Here is a 16568-nt window from a genome sequence, read left to right on the forward strand (position 1 = left end):
ACACTAGTTAAAAGAGACATGCATTCTTTCAACGTGGCTGTTTTTAATCGATTTTTGGCCTTGCTAGTCTGGGGAATTTCAAGACAAGAAATGGCAAAAGATAAAAATTGTTCTCATATGTTCCCATTTCATTGACATACATACTGAAAAGGATTTGAGTATTTCTTTCAGCAATGACACGCCCTGATATTATTAGTTTTAATTCATTTGGTTTGATAACTCGACTGAGGTATGTAGGATACAGATGATTCCTGAAATAGCTTCAGGATGAAATAAATGTAAAATCTAATGTATTTCTTTATCCCTTATGCCCAGAAAATATTACAACGTTCAAGTACGGGGAGACCGTTACAGCCGCCATACGGTACTTATAGACTGTTTTTATGATTGTTCATAAATTCTATAAGAATATTGTTTTGAAGCACAAAACGCAACTAAAAAAAGGAAACAGTTGACTCGGTTTGACTGAGACTGTTCATCAGAAGTAAAGAACTATACAATGAGCACCCCTCACTTCCACTACCGCTCGGTTAATTCTATTACACGTGTAGCAAAATTGAATGGTATCCATTATCCTTTCTACGATGCGACGCGTAACGTCTGGACATAAGTAGTATAGTGCAAGCTTTATTTGGTCAATGTATTTTGTGCGCATATGTATCATGCATACAATATTATTATTTTTAACTGTGTGAGGAGACTGCATTATTGGAACATGCTTTTCACTATTGGATTTATGTCCTTGTTTGCATATTGAAAATATAATTGATCGCATTTATATTTACCATATATATGAAATGAAGTAGACCTCTGTCAGACGAGCACTCGATCGATCAGCCTTACAAGGACAACCCATAAACAAAGACAGCACACTTTTTATGGCACATTTTACAGAACGGACATAATTGCCTAAATATTTTATTGCTTATAATTTTTAGTACTCCAGTCGACCCGGTATTCCATTACTATGGCCCACGTTCATAGAAAAAGTTTTTAAAAGATTAATATAAGTTTCCTATCTACTAACTTGATTTTGTAAGTAAATACACAAACAACTTGTAATATTAAAACCTTTTTTCCAAGTTTGATTCTGAAGTGGAATATTACAGGCTTCGTCCTTGAGATAGGCTGTTATTCCGAGGTCTTCATACAACACGGAAAGAGTAAGAGCATCTATTTTGCCAGCTGTAAGCCCTTTGCTTGCTAGCCAGTCATTCATCGAGAAATCTTAAACAAAAAAGGCTTTCAAATATCATCTAAACTTTTACCTTCCTTAGACAAATAAGTATGGTATGTACTTACATGTATAAGTAATAAATATATTCATACATTTAATAAAATTGAAATAACAAGACATCTTCATAGCTTAAACAAAATATTGATAACAATTACTTAGTAGTTAAAACATAATTCAAATACTGAAATATAGTGTAAAATATATACCTATAATTTTGTACCCGCTATTCGTTTCACACACCGGTTTTCGAACTTTCGTATTTTTCAAAATACTTATGTTCTCAATACAAGTCTTCTTAACAGAGAAACAAATACTGAGGTCCATCGTTATCATCAAAGCTCCCTCATTTTTGAAGTCTTCTATAGCAAATCTGCAGTTGATGTATACTTAAAATATACATTATATCTACAGTTCTGTGACAAACATTTTGATGATACAACATCATGTAAATTAATTAAATCTATAAGTCCGAAACCGTTTAAATTCTATAAAGGCTAAATACATGTACACACTCATTGAACTACTTTTGCGCATATAAAAAAATATAAAAAAGCAAAGAGTACAAATAAATACCGTAGTTTGAAAACACCTTGTAAACTGACAATTTTCTCTGACCCGTAAGGAAAACCATTCAGGTCAATAGAGTATTTCATCTTTTCTATACCAACTTCAAGGCGATTTAAGCACGTATGTACATATATGAACGTCTTGACATTTCTACGAAGGACGTTTACTCCCGTGCAACATTCTAAGCCAGTACAAAACGATGGGATTCGACAACTTGTAGATTCCGGCAGTTGTGGTAAATCAATATCATATTCACATTCTTAAAAGAAAAATAAACAGATTTTATTCAAGCTGGTCATTTACATTTTTAATTTTTATTAAGTTTACGTTCGGCGATTTGGCATTAATATTGAAAACTTATATTTGGATCACCATAACATTGGTACATGCATTGTGGCACCAAATTATTATCATAAAGTTTGGAATAAATGAAGAATGTCATACTTCTTATTCAAAACAAGATACATAAAATATTCTTTTATATTTTACCATCAATCCAGCCGGTTATGGAATTATTTAATGTTTCTTTGTCAATCGAACACGATTCCGCAATATATGGCGACAAATTGAGATCATTATATAATATGTGTATGTATTTTTCTGTCAAATCGTCTCCCCGGGACAGTCCATGAGTTGAATACCATGCATCCAAATCGAAATCTGTAAAATGCAGATTGAATTGTTTTAGATTACAAAACCCGAATTTAGTGAATTGTAAATTATAAATTTATAAACATAAATGAGAGAACTGATGTAAAATAATTAAAAGGAACACTCTAAAATGATAATAGCCTGCGACATAACTAGGAGTTGAGAACCATACATTGAATATGACTTTTTGAAGTGAAATGATTACCTCTGTTGGCAAATTCTGCATCCCATGCACAATCAATTTTTGGTAGCACCGCATTTTCGAGAACTTGTTCGTGGATATGACATGCTGCATTTGTCTCCAGACACACACTAATATTCAGGCTGACAATAAATTTGCCTTCTCCACCAAGGTTATACACAGACACACTTCAATAAACGATTAAATATTTAAGTGTGTACTATAAAAAGAGACGAACTGTAGAGAACGGAACATATTTGGTCCTTGATGTATATTACTTATTTCATGTGTATAATTCTTCATAAGCTTATATGAAAACAATTAATATAACAATGGATTACGGCCAAAATTAGACTTTATTCAATTTACACACAAATGTCAGGTTAAAAAAGTATATGAGGTAAAACATGTAACATTGCATAGCACGTTCGATGCTTCTTGGAATAGGACTGAATGCTTAAATACTAAATCTTTAAAAAGTTTAATACATTTTAGAAAAAGGGAAAGCAATACCTCATTCGAAAAACTCCATACAGCCAGATGTGTTCCGGATCTCCCCATGTGTAATTAAACAGTTGTTTAGTGTGTTTGTAGTTTTCGATAGAAAATGTTATTTGATATGCACAAGAGTCAATGTTAACTTGAGTTCTAAATGTTCTACCAAGTGTTTCTACTCTAATGCAACACTCAATATCAGTACAGCTCTGTCCAATAATACAATTAATGTTGTTTGACAGTTTGTTCATACCTTCACCGAGACTCCGGGGACAAGCTGCAATAAAAGCAAAAACACAAGTTGTGCATACGAATTTCCGACACTTAAATTTTCTTTCTCTATATATATACAAAATGTACTGTTGTTGAACAATACGGATAATATACCGGTTGAGATTTTTAACTTGTAATTTTACTGAATAAAACCATGTAATATCAAAAAAAGGCATTTCCTTCAATCTTTTTTCCCCGCTATATATAAAAACAAAGGGTCTAGATTATATATATATTTATAATCTAGACCCTTTGTTTTTCTTAAAATATGGCGTCTTAACTGGTCCTACATATGAAATACGAAGTGGGTATCTATGATTTAAACTAAGCAGAACGTGAAGGGCAGAAACTATGATTGAAGTTTGTCTTATTGTAATATGAACATTTTTACCAGATGTCCATGATATGTTACTGAGTGCATCATTTATGCAAGATTCTTTCAACAAAAACGGAGAAAGGTTGAGTGTTTCAAACAATTTTGCCGTATAGTATTTATCCAAGGGGGTGCCGTGTGTGAGACCCTCTCGTGATATCCATTGCTGCAAGGAAAAATCTGAAATCAAAATGAAAATAAAATGTAGTTTAAGATAGATCTTTTAAACATTCATGTTCAATGCAAGCTATTTGTTCGCACTTTTCTATATGGGTATTTAAACATTTTGTTTGCAAATATCCTACAAATTGATGTTCAAATGTGCTACACGTCCCATCTATCTCAGTTGATTACTTTAAAGACAACTGATTGTTGTTTAAATTCTACTTAATTTTTCTGTGATTGTTATCAGTGATAATAATACCTATAATGTATGCTGACACTGCTTAGTATCGGAGTTTCCTTGCAGAGGTCCAATTCGGGTCAAAGTCAATTTTGTTCGTCGCTTACTTTTGTAAAAATACGTATATCAAATAAACTAACGAGTGACAACAATTATGATTACCATTGATGACGAAATCTCTTTTCCAGTTGCATTCTTCTTTTGGAAAAAGCAAATTATCAAATATCTCTGTCTGCAAAGCACAGTTTGATGTCGATTCAAAACAAACACTGACTGATGCACTAGTCATGACCATGTTTTCATTTTGTAGATTAAAAAATACAAAGCTACAAGGAAAACGACAGAAACATCAATCAAAACCACAATTATATCTTTTGATCCGAATTACAAACAAAGCATCTATATAATACAGTTTTGCAATTTTAAACCAAATATTATTTTTATTCGACGACCTTTTAAATTTGATATAATTTATTTTTTGTTATGATCTACGAAACACGACTGTTGTTCATATCCTGTTAAGCCAGTCTTTCTTACAGCGTACCTTACGCGCAAGTATGGGTCCATTAGATGATAATTGATACAACAACAATTAGAACATACTTATATTATTAGTAAGTAATTATCTCAATGCTTTTCATCTAAACTGTTCAATAGCGATAATAGCAAATAAGCTAGTCGGATTAGATGGAGGTACTGGCAAAAGTCATTTCGTAGAGTCCAAGTCCCTAGAAATGTTTCTTTATTTCCTTATTTCGTTTCGTTCTACATTTAGCATATTTAATTATCTAATTCCTACATGACATTTATATCAGCTTTGAAATTTTCCTTCGGATCTGATATATTGTTGTACATTTATAGTAAATAAAAGCCTCAAATTTAATGCAAAAACAATTTTTAGGGTATATCCATGCTTTGAAGTAAACTTCACAGAAAATAAACTGTCGTTGCTGAAATCCTACAGAGTATCGAAGTTTTACTTAGTACTTACTCTAAACGCACCATGCCGCCAAAATTCAATTGTTTACTCTTTCCTGAGAAAAAAAAACACGTGTTACATTACTGTAAATAATGCTTGTTTTGTGTGTGAATCTGGTGAAACTCCAAATGAAAGTATATTTTTAATTGTACTACATGTAAACACCAGATCGAATTTCAAAATGTGCATGTATACTTGTTGAATATAAATAATTATATTAATGTTTAATGTTTAATATAACTCTGAAAAACTAGGCCTTTTTAAATTTTGTTTTTTGACCCAATATAGCTCATTAAATGGCCTATAACATGTGGATATCCTTCACGTGACACCAATAGTTCAAATGAAAGACACAAAATGCCATACAATTCGTACTTTCAACTGATACACGAGCATAGTCACCTTGTAACCATCTTTGCTCTAATTAAAAAAACACAAAAGGCCGTAAAGGTCGTCAAAATAATCATTTTAAACAGGCACACTGAGCAGATCAGCAAACACTAATCACATTTGTTTTCTTAAATTTATGAGGTTTGCCAAAGGTTCGAGAAAAAGTATAAAGTGAACCCTTTGACTGAAGAAATTTGAAATGACAAAATGTGTTATAACATCATCCAACATGTGCGTTGATTTGAAAGGAATGTCAGAGTTGAAAAAATAATCTATATTCTGTTAACTTAAAGGTGAATTCCAGATCCACCAGTTATACGAAAGGAGAATGTCATCATTATTAATCTCACATATTATATTTTACCCATAACATGTCGAACAGTCATGACTTTCTCTCAAATTATCGTGAATCATGCATGATATTTTTTTATAATTACCCGCACAAATTAGGTCTTACTTTATATATATATATCAAACGCTTTACTCATATACTACAAGAAGGTTCTGCAGAAATAAAAAATAGTGTCTTTTGTAGGCAATTCAGTGTACTCTGGAAACAAATGTTAAAAAGTATTAACACATCACGTAAACAGGTCAAAACGTTCGTGAATTCAGATAGTGACTGCATTAAGAAATAACTTTGTCAACTTATTTAAATACAATATCTTAATTAAAAGAATCAGTACCCCAAGAAATGTCAAAGAAAGATCTTTTCATCTGTAGATTTTCAATGCTAACTTCTACTGCAGGGTCGCAGACATCAATGTCGTACCCGAATCTAACATTTCTGTTAATAGCGTTTACCGATATGCAGCATTGTAGTTTGGAACATGTGTCGTCTAACGTACAAGATATGACATTTGGCAGAGGTTGTGTCTTTATGTATGGACAATCTGGAATGCGAATTATGTAAGTTCATAGATTTTATCGGTATTGTTACAACACAAATAATATTTTACAATACACAGTATGCTTAATGTATTGAACTAAATAAAAAGGAAATAGTGACTTTTTCATTCTTCACAGAAATTATTGCAATAAGGGTCATCATATGCGTGTTGTATGTTATGCACAAAGCAGAGATGATTCATATCTATTTCTGAGTAAGACAAAACATTGAGTAGAAAGTTTTATCATTTGTCTTTTTTATAAATAAAACCATTGTTTACTATTTATCCACCCCTCATTGTAGTTAGTGTGGTTCACGTTGCATGGGCTTTCAGTTAGATATGAAGATAAACCCAAGTCTTCCATGAGTATATCAGAGAAAGGACGTTTGAGGGGTAAGTCTATTGGAATGTCATTGCGTAGTTTCCATTCTAATAGAGAAAAGTCTGAAAGTAAACATAATGTTAACATTTTAGGAAATCATTATGACTATGTTTATCATGTGACTGCCACAGTGTTTCTTTTGAATATAAAATATACTAATTTCTTGTTAACTTTTATTGATTTCGCTTGAAATTGATCTATTGGTTAACATAGTAAAAAGTATTACTAAATCAATTGTTTTCGATTAATCTCTCTCGACTCGAACTATACAGGCTTATGTGAAATATTAAAACTAGTACCTCTCTAACCATGTAGTAATGCATATTCTGCATTCGGATAGCTGCTCTATCTATTTCTAACATAAAATTAAAAGAAATATGGAGCTTTAAAGTAGTTGTGTTTTAAAACTTAGAGTAAATGCAAAGCACCTTCTATAGGAAAAGTACTCATCGCCGTGTAGTCGCAAAATCGTTTGGAAAATTTCACTTTGTTAAAAATTGTCCACGCAAAGAAGCAGGAGATGTTTGAATCAAGACATGCCTTGACACCAAGAGACAATACAAATGCATTTTGTCCATCCAAGTTTTCTAACACAAACCTGTAAAACAGTTTTGAAGGTCTTACATGATTTAAAGTATCCAAACTTGTCAATATGTTCCAACACCGATACATGCTGCATCATTTGATGTGCAGACCGGTCAGAGAACATTATAAAGTCAATTATGATGTAAAACTACCGCATTCATATTCGGTTCATTACTACTAGTATTAATAAAAATGAGAACCATTTGATCAAAACATTTCCATTATCATGCCAGAATGAAAATAAACAGGGCTTTACCGTGGACGCTTATCAAAATTTACCATGAACAAGTTTTCAAGTGCTTGGATATCTAAGCACTCGGGCTAACACCAATCTGAACCGCGGAAAGTCAGACGATAACCAATGCAAATCCTTGACTAAGTGATAAATAAACAACATTACACATGATAGCACAATGCTCTCATACATCTTTCGAATGTCAAATACTAGTAGTAGTACTTACGTTATTCTTATAATGCCTTTCAAATATACGTCATGCTTTTTGTTCAATTCATAATCATTAATGGCCATCTGAACTTTGAACTCCTCTATCTCAATTGATATTAGCTGTTGACAGGGATCCACACTTAAACCTATTTCAAAATTTCTTGCGATAGGTTCGACAGATAGACAGCATTTTACGTTATTGCAAGTGGATAAGTAGCAGCTCAACTGATTCGGAAGGCTGGCAATGTGTTGACTTAAGGCGCACACTGAAATGATTGACGGTTCGTAAGACACTATGTAATGAATAACTAATTAAATGCGTCTAGTTTCTTATCAGTAGTAACATTGTACCATATTATTAAAATAATTTTATTCCTCTTTATCGGCTTGAATAAGTAGTTAGCAAACTTTAGCCACGTTATACATTTATTTTCCTTGTCTGATGAACATAACGTAAATCTAAAAAATGAATATAAGTTTTCTTCCTTTACAGAATTTATGCCTCTTCAATTCGTAAAAAAGCAGAATTTACATGAAGTCTCGCTGTTCGCCAGTTTATAAGAAACATTTGACATCATGCATTCGGATATTTTCAAGTATCTCGGTAAACCAAGGTCGGACATCAAATATGAGTGATCCAAGTCAGACAGTTCATCTCCCATTGTATAACCATGTTCATTCATCCACGTCGTTATGGAAAAATCTGTTAATAATAATAAAAAAACAACATTCCCTTGTACTATATAAGTTTTATATTAAATATTTATACTATGCAATGCATTTTTGCTAAGCATCAGAACTTATTATGTCGAAATTCGGCACGTCGCCTATACTAGCAATATAAATAATGAGGTCTTTACCAAGATATAGAACAATTGCTTGAAAAGAAATGAGAAATTCTTAAATTTCCAATAATGTTTTCGACTGTGCTTTACTTACTTTGTTGTTTAAACCCCTCTGTAAGACTACATTGAGGTTTGTGCAGTAACGCCTGTGACAAAACAGCTTGTTTAATCCCACAATCTCTACCGCTCTCGAGACACACACTGACGTCGAAGTCAACAACATATATTTCTTCATCTTTCAAGTCAAAGAGCCGGAAACTATGAGGAAGAAATTAAATTGTATAGACTTTGCCAGCATTGTTGCTTGTTTAAACAAGTGTTCATAAACCATAAACTGAAATCAAAAGACGGGGCCTCCGTGGTCTAGAAGTTATGGTCACTTACTTCTAATCACTTGCCCCTCACAGGCGTTTGCCTCACTCGGGAAGGACATTGGTTCTAGTCTGGTGCCCACCGGTAATAAAAATGACGCATGGAGGAGCACTTGGGATCATCCTCCATCACCAAACATTCAATGTCGCATTATGACTCATAATTATGTCGGTGCGACGTAAGAACCCCCTGACCTCCCCCACGAAAAAAAAAAAATATATATAACGGCTATGGTTAAAAGACAGCTCCACAATTGGACTTTGGAACCGCAGAGTCACATACACTAGTAATAACAAAAACACTTGCAATATTTATCGTGAATATGAATGGTCAAGGAACACCGTTTACCACAAAAAAAAACAATACTATTTCAGGATCAGATGATAACGTTTATATCATACGTACTCAATTCGAAAAATTTTCTGTAACCAAAAATGTTCTTGTGTTCCAAACTCATAGTTCACCAAATTCATCTCAAATGTGAATTTCTCGATACCAACAACAAGTGTCTCCTGGCATGCATTTATTTCCAAGAAAGTGTGTATAGTTCTTGGTAGAATATCAATGTCAATACAGCATTGTAGAGACATACACGAAGAGCTCAAATAACATGCTAGCGGACCATTAAAGTTTGGTGTCTTAGAGTATGTGGTACATTCTGCAAACAACAAATAAATACAATTTGTAGAAAATTCTCAGAGGAATCAATTAACAACAATACATTGTGAATATTTATCATTTAATTAATCAGATAAGAGCACACGTTCATAAACGTTGCAATCTATTGTTACACGTGTGTTTTACTAATTTGATAAAAGTTTCCTGTATTCATAGCAAGGAACATAAAACATTCAGTTAGGAAAATGATCTGTGTCTGATCCTAACATATTTATATTAACTTATCTCTCTGAGAAAGGTAAGTTGGCTGTAGAACGACATTACCATTTACTACTAAATGAACTTTTCTGGGAAAAAAAAGCAAGAAAAAACAAAAACAACAACAACAAAAAAAAAAAAAAAAAACAGCCAGAGTTTTTTTAAACAACTCATAGTAGTTCATTGTAAATATATTCATTTCGTTTTTTGCAAGAAAATAGTCTACATGTACTGTTCCTGAACCGCATACTTATGTGTAAATAATTAAAATCAGACGAGTTTTAACGTAGTCTTATATGGCATAATCTTATACAAAATGAATCTCATACAAAATGTTAAATGTAGATCAAGTACCATTATTTATGTTGCCCCTAACACTAAAAGGATGAATTCCTATGATACACTGGCTTTGTGAGAGGAAATCTGCGACACCCATGTCGTTATAAAGTATGTCAACAGCATACGATGGTAAACTGTTGATGTCTTGAATATTTTCTTGGAACTTATCCATCCATTCAGATATTGAAAAATCTGACAAAATAATTTTGATACATATTTCATACATGCTTTAAGGACAAAATGCCTAGATAACACTTTCAATGTATGCAAGTTGCAAATTTAGAATAAAAGATGCCTCGAAATATTGATAAGTGCCATGTTTTGAATCCGAATTATGTTGTAATTGCGACATCAATGAAAATAAAGTTAATAAATTTTAACGATATTTTTCTATGTAAATATCAGTTATACATGCAGCAGATGAAAAGGCAGTATAAAAAGAAACAGGTGTTAAGTATAGATTGGAAATATACCTATACCATTTGCGTTTTCCATGTTTGGGACCCAGCTACAAAACACTTTCTGAAGTTTTGTGTTTTCGAACACTGTGAGATTTTGGCATGCTATCTGTGATTCAAGACAAATACTTATGTTCATACTAATTTGGTATGTCCTTTCTTCGTGCAAGTCATATATCTGATATCTGTAATGTATAATTATTATTATCATGATTGATTAATTATACTCGGTATATGTAAATATTGACTACATATATTCCTCATGTAATGTTTTAAACTGTGTATAGATGAAAAACAATTGTGCTGTTTTCTTTATTTTGCAAACGTAACACTTTGGTGAGTTTACAGTGCTTTGAAATCGGCTCTGAAACTGGTTAAATATTTAATGCATGTGTAATATTGATAACAAGAAAATAATAAATCAATACATGGTTTAGTAATAGACGCTTTATACAAAACTGCAATGGGAATAGAACACTGCCTCGACTTTCGCTCTATAAAATAAGATCTACTTTTCTTGAGAACAGCATGGATAAAACTTAACGTTACCTTATTCGCACTATTCCAAATAACCAAAACTCTTCAACTCGACCGAAAGTGTATTCTATTAAAGGCATTTCGTTCTTCAGACGCTCGATTTCAATGGACATTATCTGCTTGCATGGATCAATATCTAAAGCAATATGCATAAAATATCCAATTTTTTCGAGTTCCACACAACAACTGACAGATGTACAGTAGTCTCGGAGTTTGCACTGTATACCGTCACTCAGTTGAGGCAACTGAACATTTTTCTCACACTCTAAAAAGGAAGCGTAATGCAAGGTATAACAATTATCAAGATAAATGCATGATATTCCAAAACAGTGTATATATAATTTCATTTAGCAGATAAAATCGTTAAGCTGATCAGATTTAATGACTAGAATAATGCTGGTACACACAGTGCACTAAATGCATAAAGGAAGCATTATATGACGTTTAGCACTAAAATGGACAATTTGTCATACACACCCTTCAACCATCCTACTGTTTCTATACTGCATTCGAATTCATTGAGGTAATCACTTAGTCCTAATTCAGCTAGGAGACTTTTCCGCAGATTAGCATCAAGTGTATCATTTATGTTCAGTCCTTGATCATGCATCCACGAGGACAGGGAAAACTCTGAAAAAATCAATGTATTATTCAAATAGTGTGAAACTATTTCATATCGTTTGCATTCAATTTAGTGGTTTTGGACCGATACGGCTTATTCCTATTCATTAAATCGTTATTTGTTTGTTGAATTTTTATTTTGTGGGTTGTCATAACTATGCAGACACGTACAACTAATCCTGAACGAGTAGTAATGATTTTGCAACATGTATGCTGTTTTTAATTAAATAATATACGACTGAGCGGCAAAACCAATTATATAGGAGCTAAATGCATCTAACTTATAACAGTTTTTGAATTATCTCTGACGCAAGATAATTTCGGAAATTCGCTCTTGATGAAAGCAATCCTGTTCTCAGCATTGCATAATGATTATTACTGTCTTACATTTCAAACTGAACATATGTATCTATAAAACTTTAAACATTAATTTTATATTAATGTTAACGTAAGTAGTGCAACTCAGTCCATTACTGGGGCCCGTTTCACGAAAATTCAGGTTATTTCTTAAGTTCACTCATAAGTTTGAATTCAAGATATAACTAAAGAGTGTCTAAGTTATAGCCTAAACTGTTTCACAAGGCTAAAATGAAAAAAATGGTTATTTAAGTCTTAACAACTGTAGGGTAATACACCATGCATAAGCTTTTTTGTTGAATGATTAAAATTAATACACATGTACATGACTGACAAAAAATGATGTACACTAATGTTTTTCTCAAACAAGTTATGACAACTTAATAACTAGGTAGAAGGACACCACTGTCGTTTAGAATGGCAGTTTACAGTTATAATACTACATACTATATATAATGCCTAACTGTATGATTTACAAAACCCAGAAGTTTTTTTTCTGAAGAAAAATCCGTAAGTGATATTTGTGTTTTAAACAATTACACATTGTAACAGAAACATATTGTTTTTATGTAGACTAAGATATCCTGAATGCTTTTCAGAATCCGGAAAAATAGCCATATATAATATAAGTATATACGACGTGTTTACATAGTTTTATGTAGCGTTATGATTCACATTAAAACAACTGAATGATACATTAACTCATTATCTTCATTCTGATTTCCAAATTATTTGAGTGTAAGACAGCATGTTTCCATGGACGGTGTTCGTTCTATACTGGAACCGAGCAAATTATTGTTAAGTTGTGGTAGACTAATAACTTCAAGCAAACTTTCAAATTCAAAGTCAATTCTTCTCTAGTCAATCAATAGCTATTTCCTCAACCCACAGAGCTAAGTGTTCTTAGTTTATACATGTCTAGATAAATCTAATTTTGATTGTGAGTATTTACATAAAATATGTCTCAAAAATTCATACTTATATACGGCAGATCGGATTTCACCATTGGAGGTATATTCACAAAATAGTCTTAGGGGAAATGCCTCCGGACACCTAGAAACTCCGTGCCAAAAAATCTAAATCGAAATTCCTGAGCCGCCCCTTGGAATTAACAAACACGAGTATTGTTAACCTCTAACGGCGTTTAGAACATGAAGATATCATCCAGACTTGTTATTCTTAAGCTAAACAAAATGATGTCAAACATACTGACGGAGTCAAATCTGTAGTGACATGACAAGGCTTCCGTAATAATAACTGATAAAAATTCTCTATCAGTCGTGCTATCCGTTGTAAGGAGCCGCTCAGGCACGTGCACTTTGTTTTTCATGTTTTTGATAAGCGTCTACGGTATCTAAGTTCAGACGACACAATTTCACACATTTTTTTGTGAAAAAGTTAGATATGGTTTGGAGCCTTTTTTAGTTGGGAGTTATTTTATTCACACTGTCTTGTCTAACTTGTTGAGAAAAAGGAAAGCGCGAGGCTGGTTTCCATTAAATGCGACAGTTTCATTTATACAGGTTACTAGCTATTTCAAGTAGGTGCCCCTATTTTCAACTTGCATAAAAATAAAATGTACTTTTGTTAGACTTTTGAAGCAACCTGTCTACTAAACGTTTCCGTTACAGTTTAGTTTTGTTATGGGCTTCCTTTCGATGCATGGCTCTATGGCTGTGTTTGGGTGATATGACCTTCCGGGAAATCTACCCTTACCTGTTATCTTTAATTTTACAATATATCTGAAGAATAACATGCAACTCGGTTGAATCACCAGAATATGATTTAGCAGACGCGTTATTATAATCAGTAATTTTACGTTTAGAGATTTCTACATATACAAAAATGAAAGCCTATCCTTTCTAAAAAAAAACAGACTTCATCTTAAATTAGAAATTGACGCAAGTTTGAATGTAGTTAGGGAAGGTTTCGTGAAACAGGCTTTTGCACAGTTAAGTTCAAATTTTGTCAAAAGTTGGCTTCGTGAAACGGGCGCCATATCTTAAATGAATATTTATGTAAGTGGCGAAAATATTGATACATGTATATCATACGCAACTGAGGATGGAATCCAATTTTGCTTACATTTATACCCAACTACTATATATAAAAATACTGCTATGCTGATAAATTGTATTTCTTTGTTGACAAAATAGCTGAAAAAGTTACCAGGGATAATGTTTGTTTGTTTGTTTGGTTGGGTTTAACGTCGCACCGACACATTTCAGGTCATATGGCGACTTTCCAGCTTTGATGGTGGAGGAAGACCCCAGGTGCCCCTCCGTGCATTATTTCATCACGAGCGGGCACCTGGGTAGAACCACCGACCTTCCGTAACCAGGGATAATGTAGCCTGAAGTAAAACTGCAGACCAGTTTCGGCAATCGCTGTTTCTCAAATATGTGGTATATTTTCACACATGTAATATTTGAATCCCAACATTCTTCGAACTTCAGGGAAACTAAATATTCGTTTTTGCTTGCAATGTCATGAACTGTGAATCTAATACGTGATAAAAATTAATTGTAGATAACAGCAAATGACAAAAATAACCAGTTATCAAAATACAATATCAGAATTACACAAGGGTATTATTAGAATACATATTATGTGCTCATGCGGATATTCCCAGAATATTTTTATAAACAATTTGACATTTTTAATTCTATGCACAGACCGTGGCTGAAATTGATCCTTTCACAATTTTGCTTTAGGAGAAAGCAAAGTAAATCAAAATATATATTTATATTTGTTACTCTCCATTTGCATTTCAATATTTCATTATTGCTAGTGAAGAAATTTAACAATACTGTCCAATACTGTCTAACTTACGTGAGCCGTAAAACTCCTGCCAGCCACACAAACTCTTCCCTTCCAAAATTATAATCGATCAGACTGACTAAATATTGAAGTCGTTCGACGCCTAAGGTCATAGTTTGGGCACAAGGATCGATATCTATATTTATTTCGATGTTTCTGTCCATGAGGGGTATCGGAATGCAACAAAGAGTAGATGTACATTTTGCCAGAAAACAGGAAGCATCATGCAGTTGTTGATCAGCTTTGGAGACATTCAATGGGCATTTCCCTAAAACATACAAAATTGTCTGCACATATTTGCAAATTCTATTTTCAAATTGTCTACAAACGATTAAATAAACGTTATCATGATATTTTTGTGTAAATATAGAACTTCATAAAATGGTTTACCATCAATCCATCCAGTCCTGTGATATTTCTGAGAACCGATAGCGCATGCATTACTTTTCAGATATTTTGTTATGCCGAGTTGACTCGTCAATATTGTAACAACAGTCTCTGGTAGCATTGAATCGGTTAAATTGTTGTTGAAATTATCCAGCCACTTTTTCAATGAAAACCCTAAAATATTTATAACATCGGTTATAAGTATATATATAGGTTTAGTTCAAAACCTCAGATTTTTGTGCGATATTCGTCATACATAGTATATATATAGTAGGTAAGATTGTTTGTAAATGTCGGGTACCAAATGAACAGATCTATTGTTACAAGAAACGAAAGACATTTTTAACATATGTTCCTTGTAAAATCGATAGTTATACACAAGAAAATATGTTGAAACTTGACATTCATATCTGCACTACGAAGAGAAAGCATGTGTGTATGCTAAACATATAAGTAATGTACAAACAATCCATTCGATAGATTCGCAAAATTCCGATATATTTTTTTTTTCTGTTTCTCTTCATTACGCAATCAATGATACTAATACCCCAGTCACACATACGGCGCGGATAGCTACGTTTAGCCACGGATAAGAGCGTAGTAATCGGTATCGATCCGTACCTGAGCCGTGCCTTAATGTAGTAATCCGTATCAATCCGTACCAATCCGTACGGCTCAGGTACGGATCGATACGGATTACTACGTTTATATCCGTGGCTAGACGTAGCTACCCGCGCCGTATGTGTGACTGGGGTATTGATATTAAAATGGTAGTTTTCCATTAACTTCAATCAATCAAATTGCTAAAAAAAATCAATATATACACAATTTTTGCCACAATCCTTAACAAGCTATGTAATAAAAGTTTTCTCATGTCAATATCATTCCTACATTGCAAAATGTATTCTTTTACTACAAGAGCACTATCTTATGCTACAGTCACACATACGGATATGTGAGTGCGTTGAGGTACGGTGCGAATGGGAATGGTCTGTGGGGGGCGAACACGGATAAGTACGGACCAGTACGTCTTAGTACGGGAAAAATGGTGAGAAACGGGAAACAAAAAAAATACAGGACGCAGATAAGTACGGATAGGTACGTC

General features: G+C 33.1%; 1 protein-coding gene across 1 annotated transcript in view; it reads right to left on the bottom strand.

Moving 5' to 3' along the window:
- The window catches only part of LOC123523216 (uncharacterized), a 197073-nt gene that overhangs the window by 92681 nt on the left and 87824 nt on the right, over positions 1–16568 (bottom strand). The window contains 23 exon segments of the mRNA XM_053541968.1: positions 1072–1227; positions 1444–1607; positions 1811–2063; positions 2294–2464; positions 2661–2824; positions 3150–3408; positions 3796–3957; positions 4343–4506; positions 5172–5214; positions 6236–6442; positions 6719–6883; positions 7250–7419; positions 7868–8117; positions 8384–8554; positions 8791–8954; positions 9474–9726; positions 10299–10475; positions 10763–10926; positions 11291–11543; positions 11756–11908; positions 14595–14758; positions 15089–15344; positions 15467–15637. Coding sequence (XP_053397943.1) covers positions 1072–1227; positions 1444–1607; positions 1811–2063; positions 2294–2464; positions 2661–2824; positions 3150–3408; positions 3796–3957; positions 4343–4506; positions 5172–5214; positions 6236–6442; positions 6719–6883; positions 7250–7419; positions 7868–8117; positions 8384–8554; positions 8791–8954; positions 9474–9726; positions 10299–10475; positions 10763–10926; positions 11291–11543; positions 11756–11908; positions 14595–14758; positions 15089–15344; positions 15467–15637 — 4254 coding nt within the window.

Source organism: Mercenaria mercenaria, chromosome 1 (genome assembly GCF_021730395.1).
Source record: "Mercenaria mercenaria strain notata chromosome 1, MADL_Memer_1, whole genome shotgun sequence".
Lineage (NCBI taxonomy): Eukaryota > Metazoa > Mollusca > Bivalvia > Venerida > Veneridae > Mercenaria > Mercenaria mercenaria.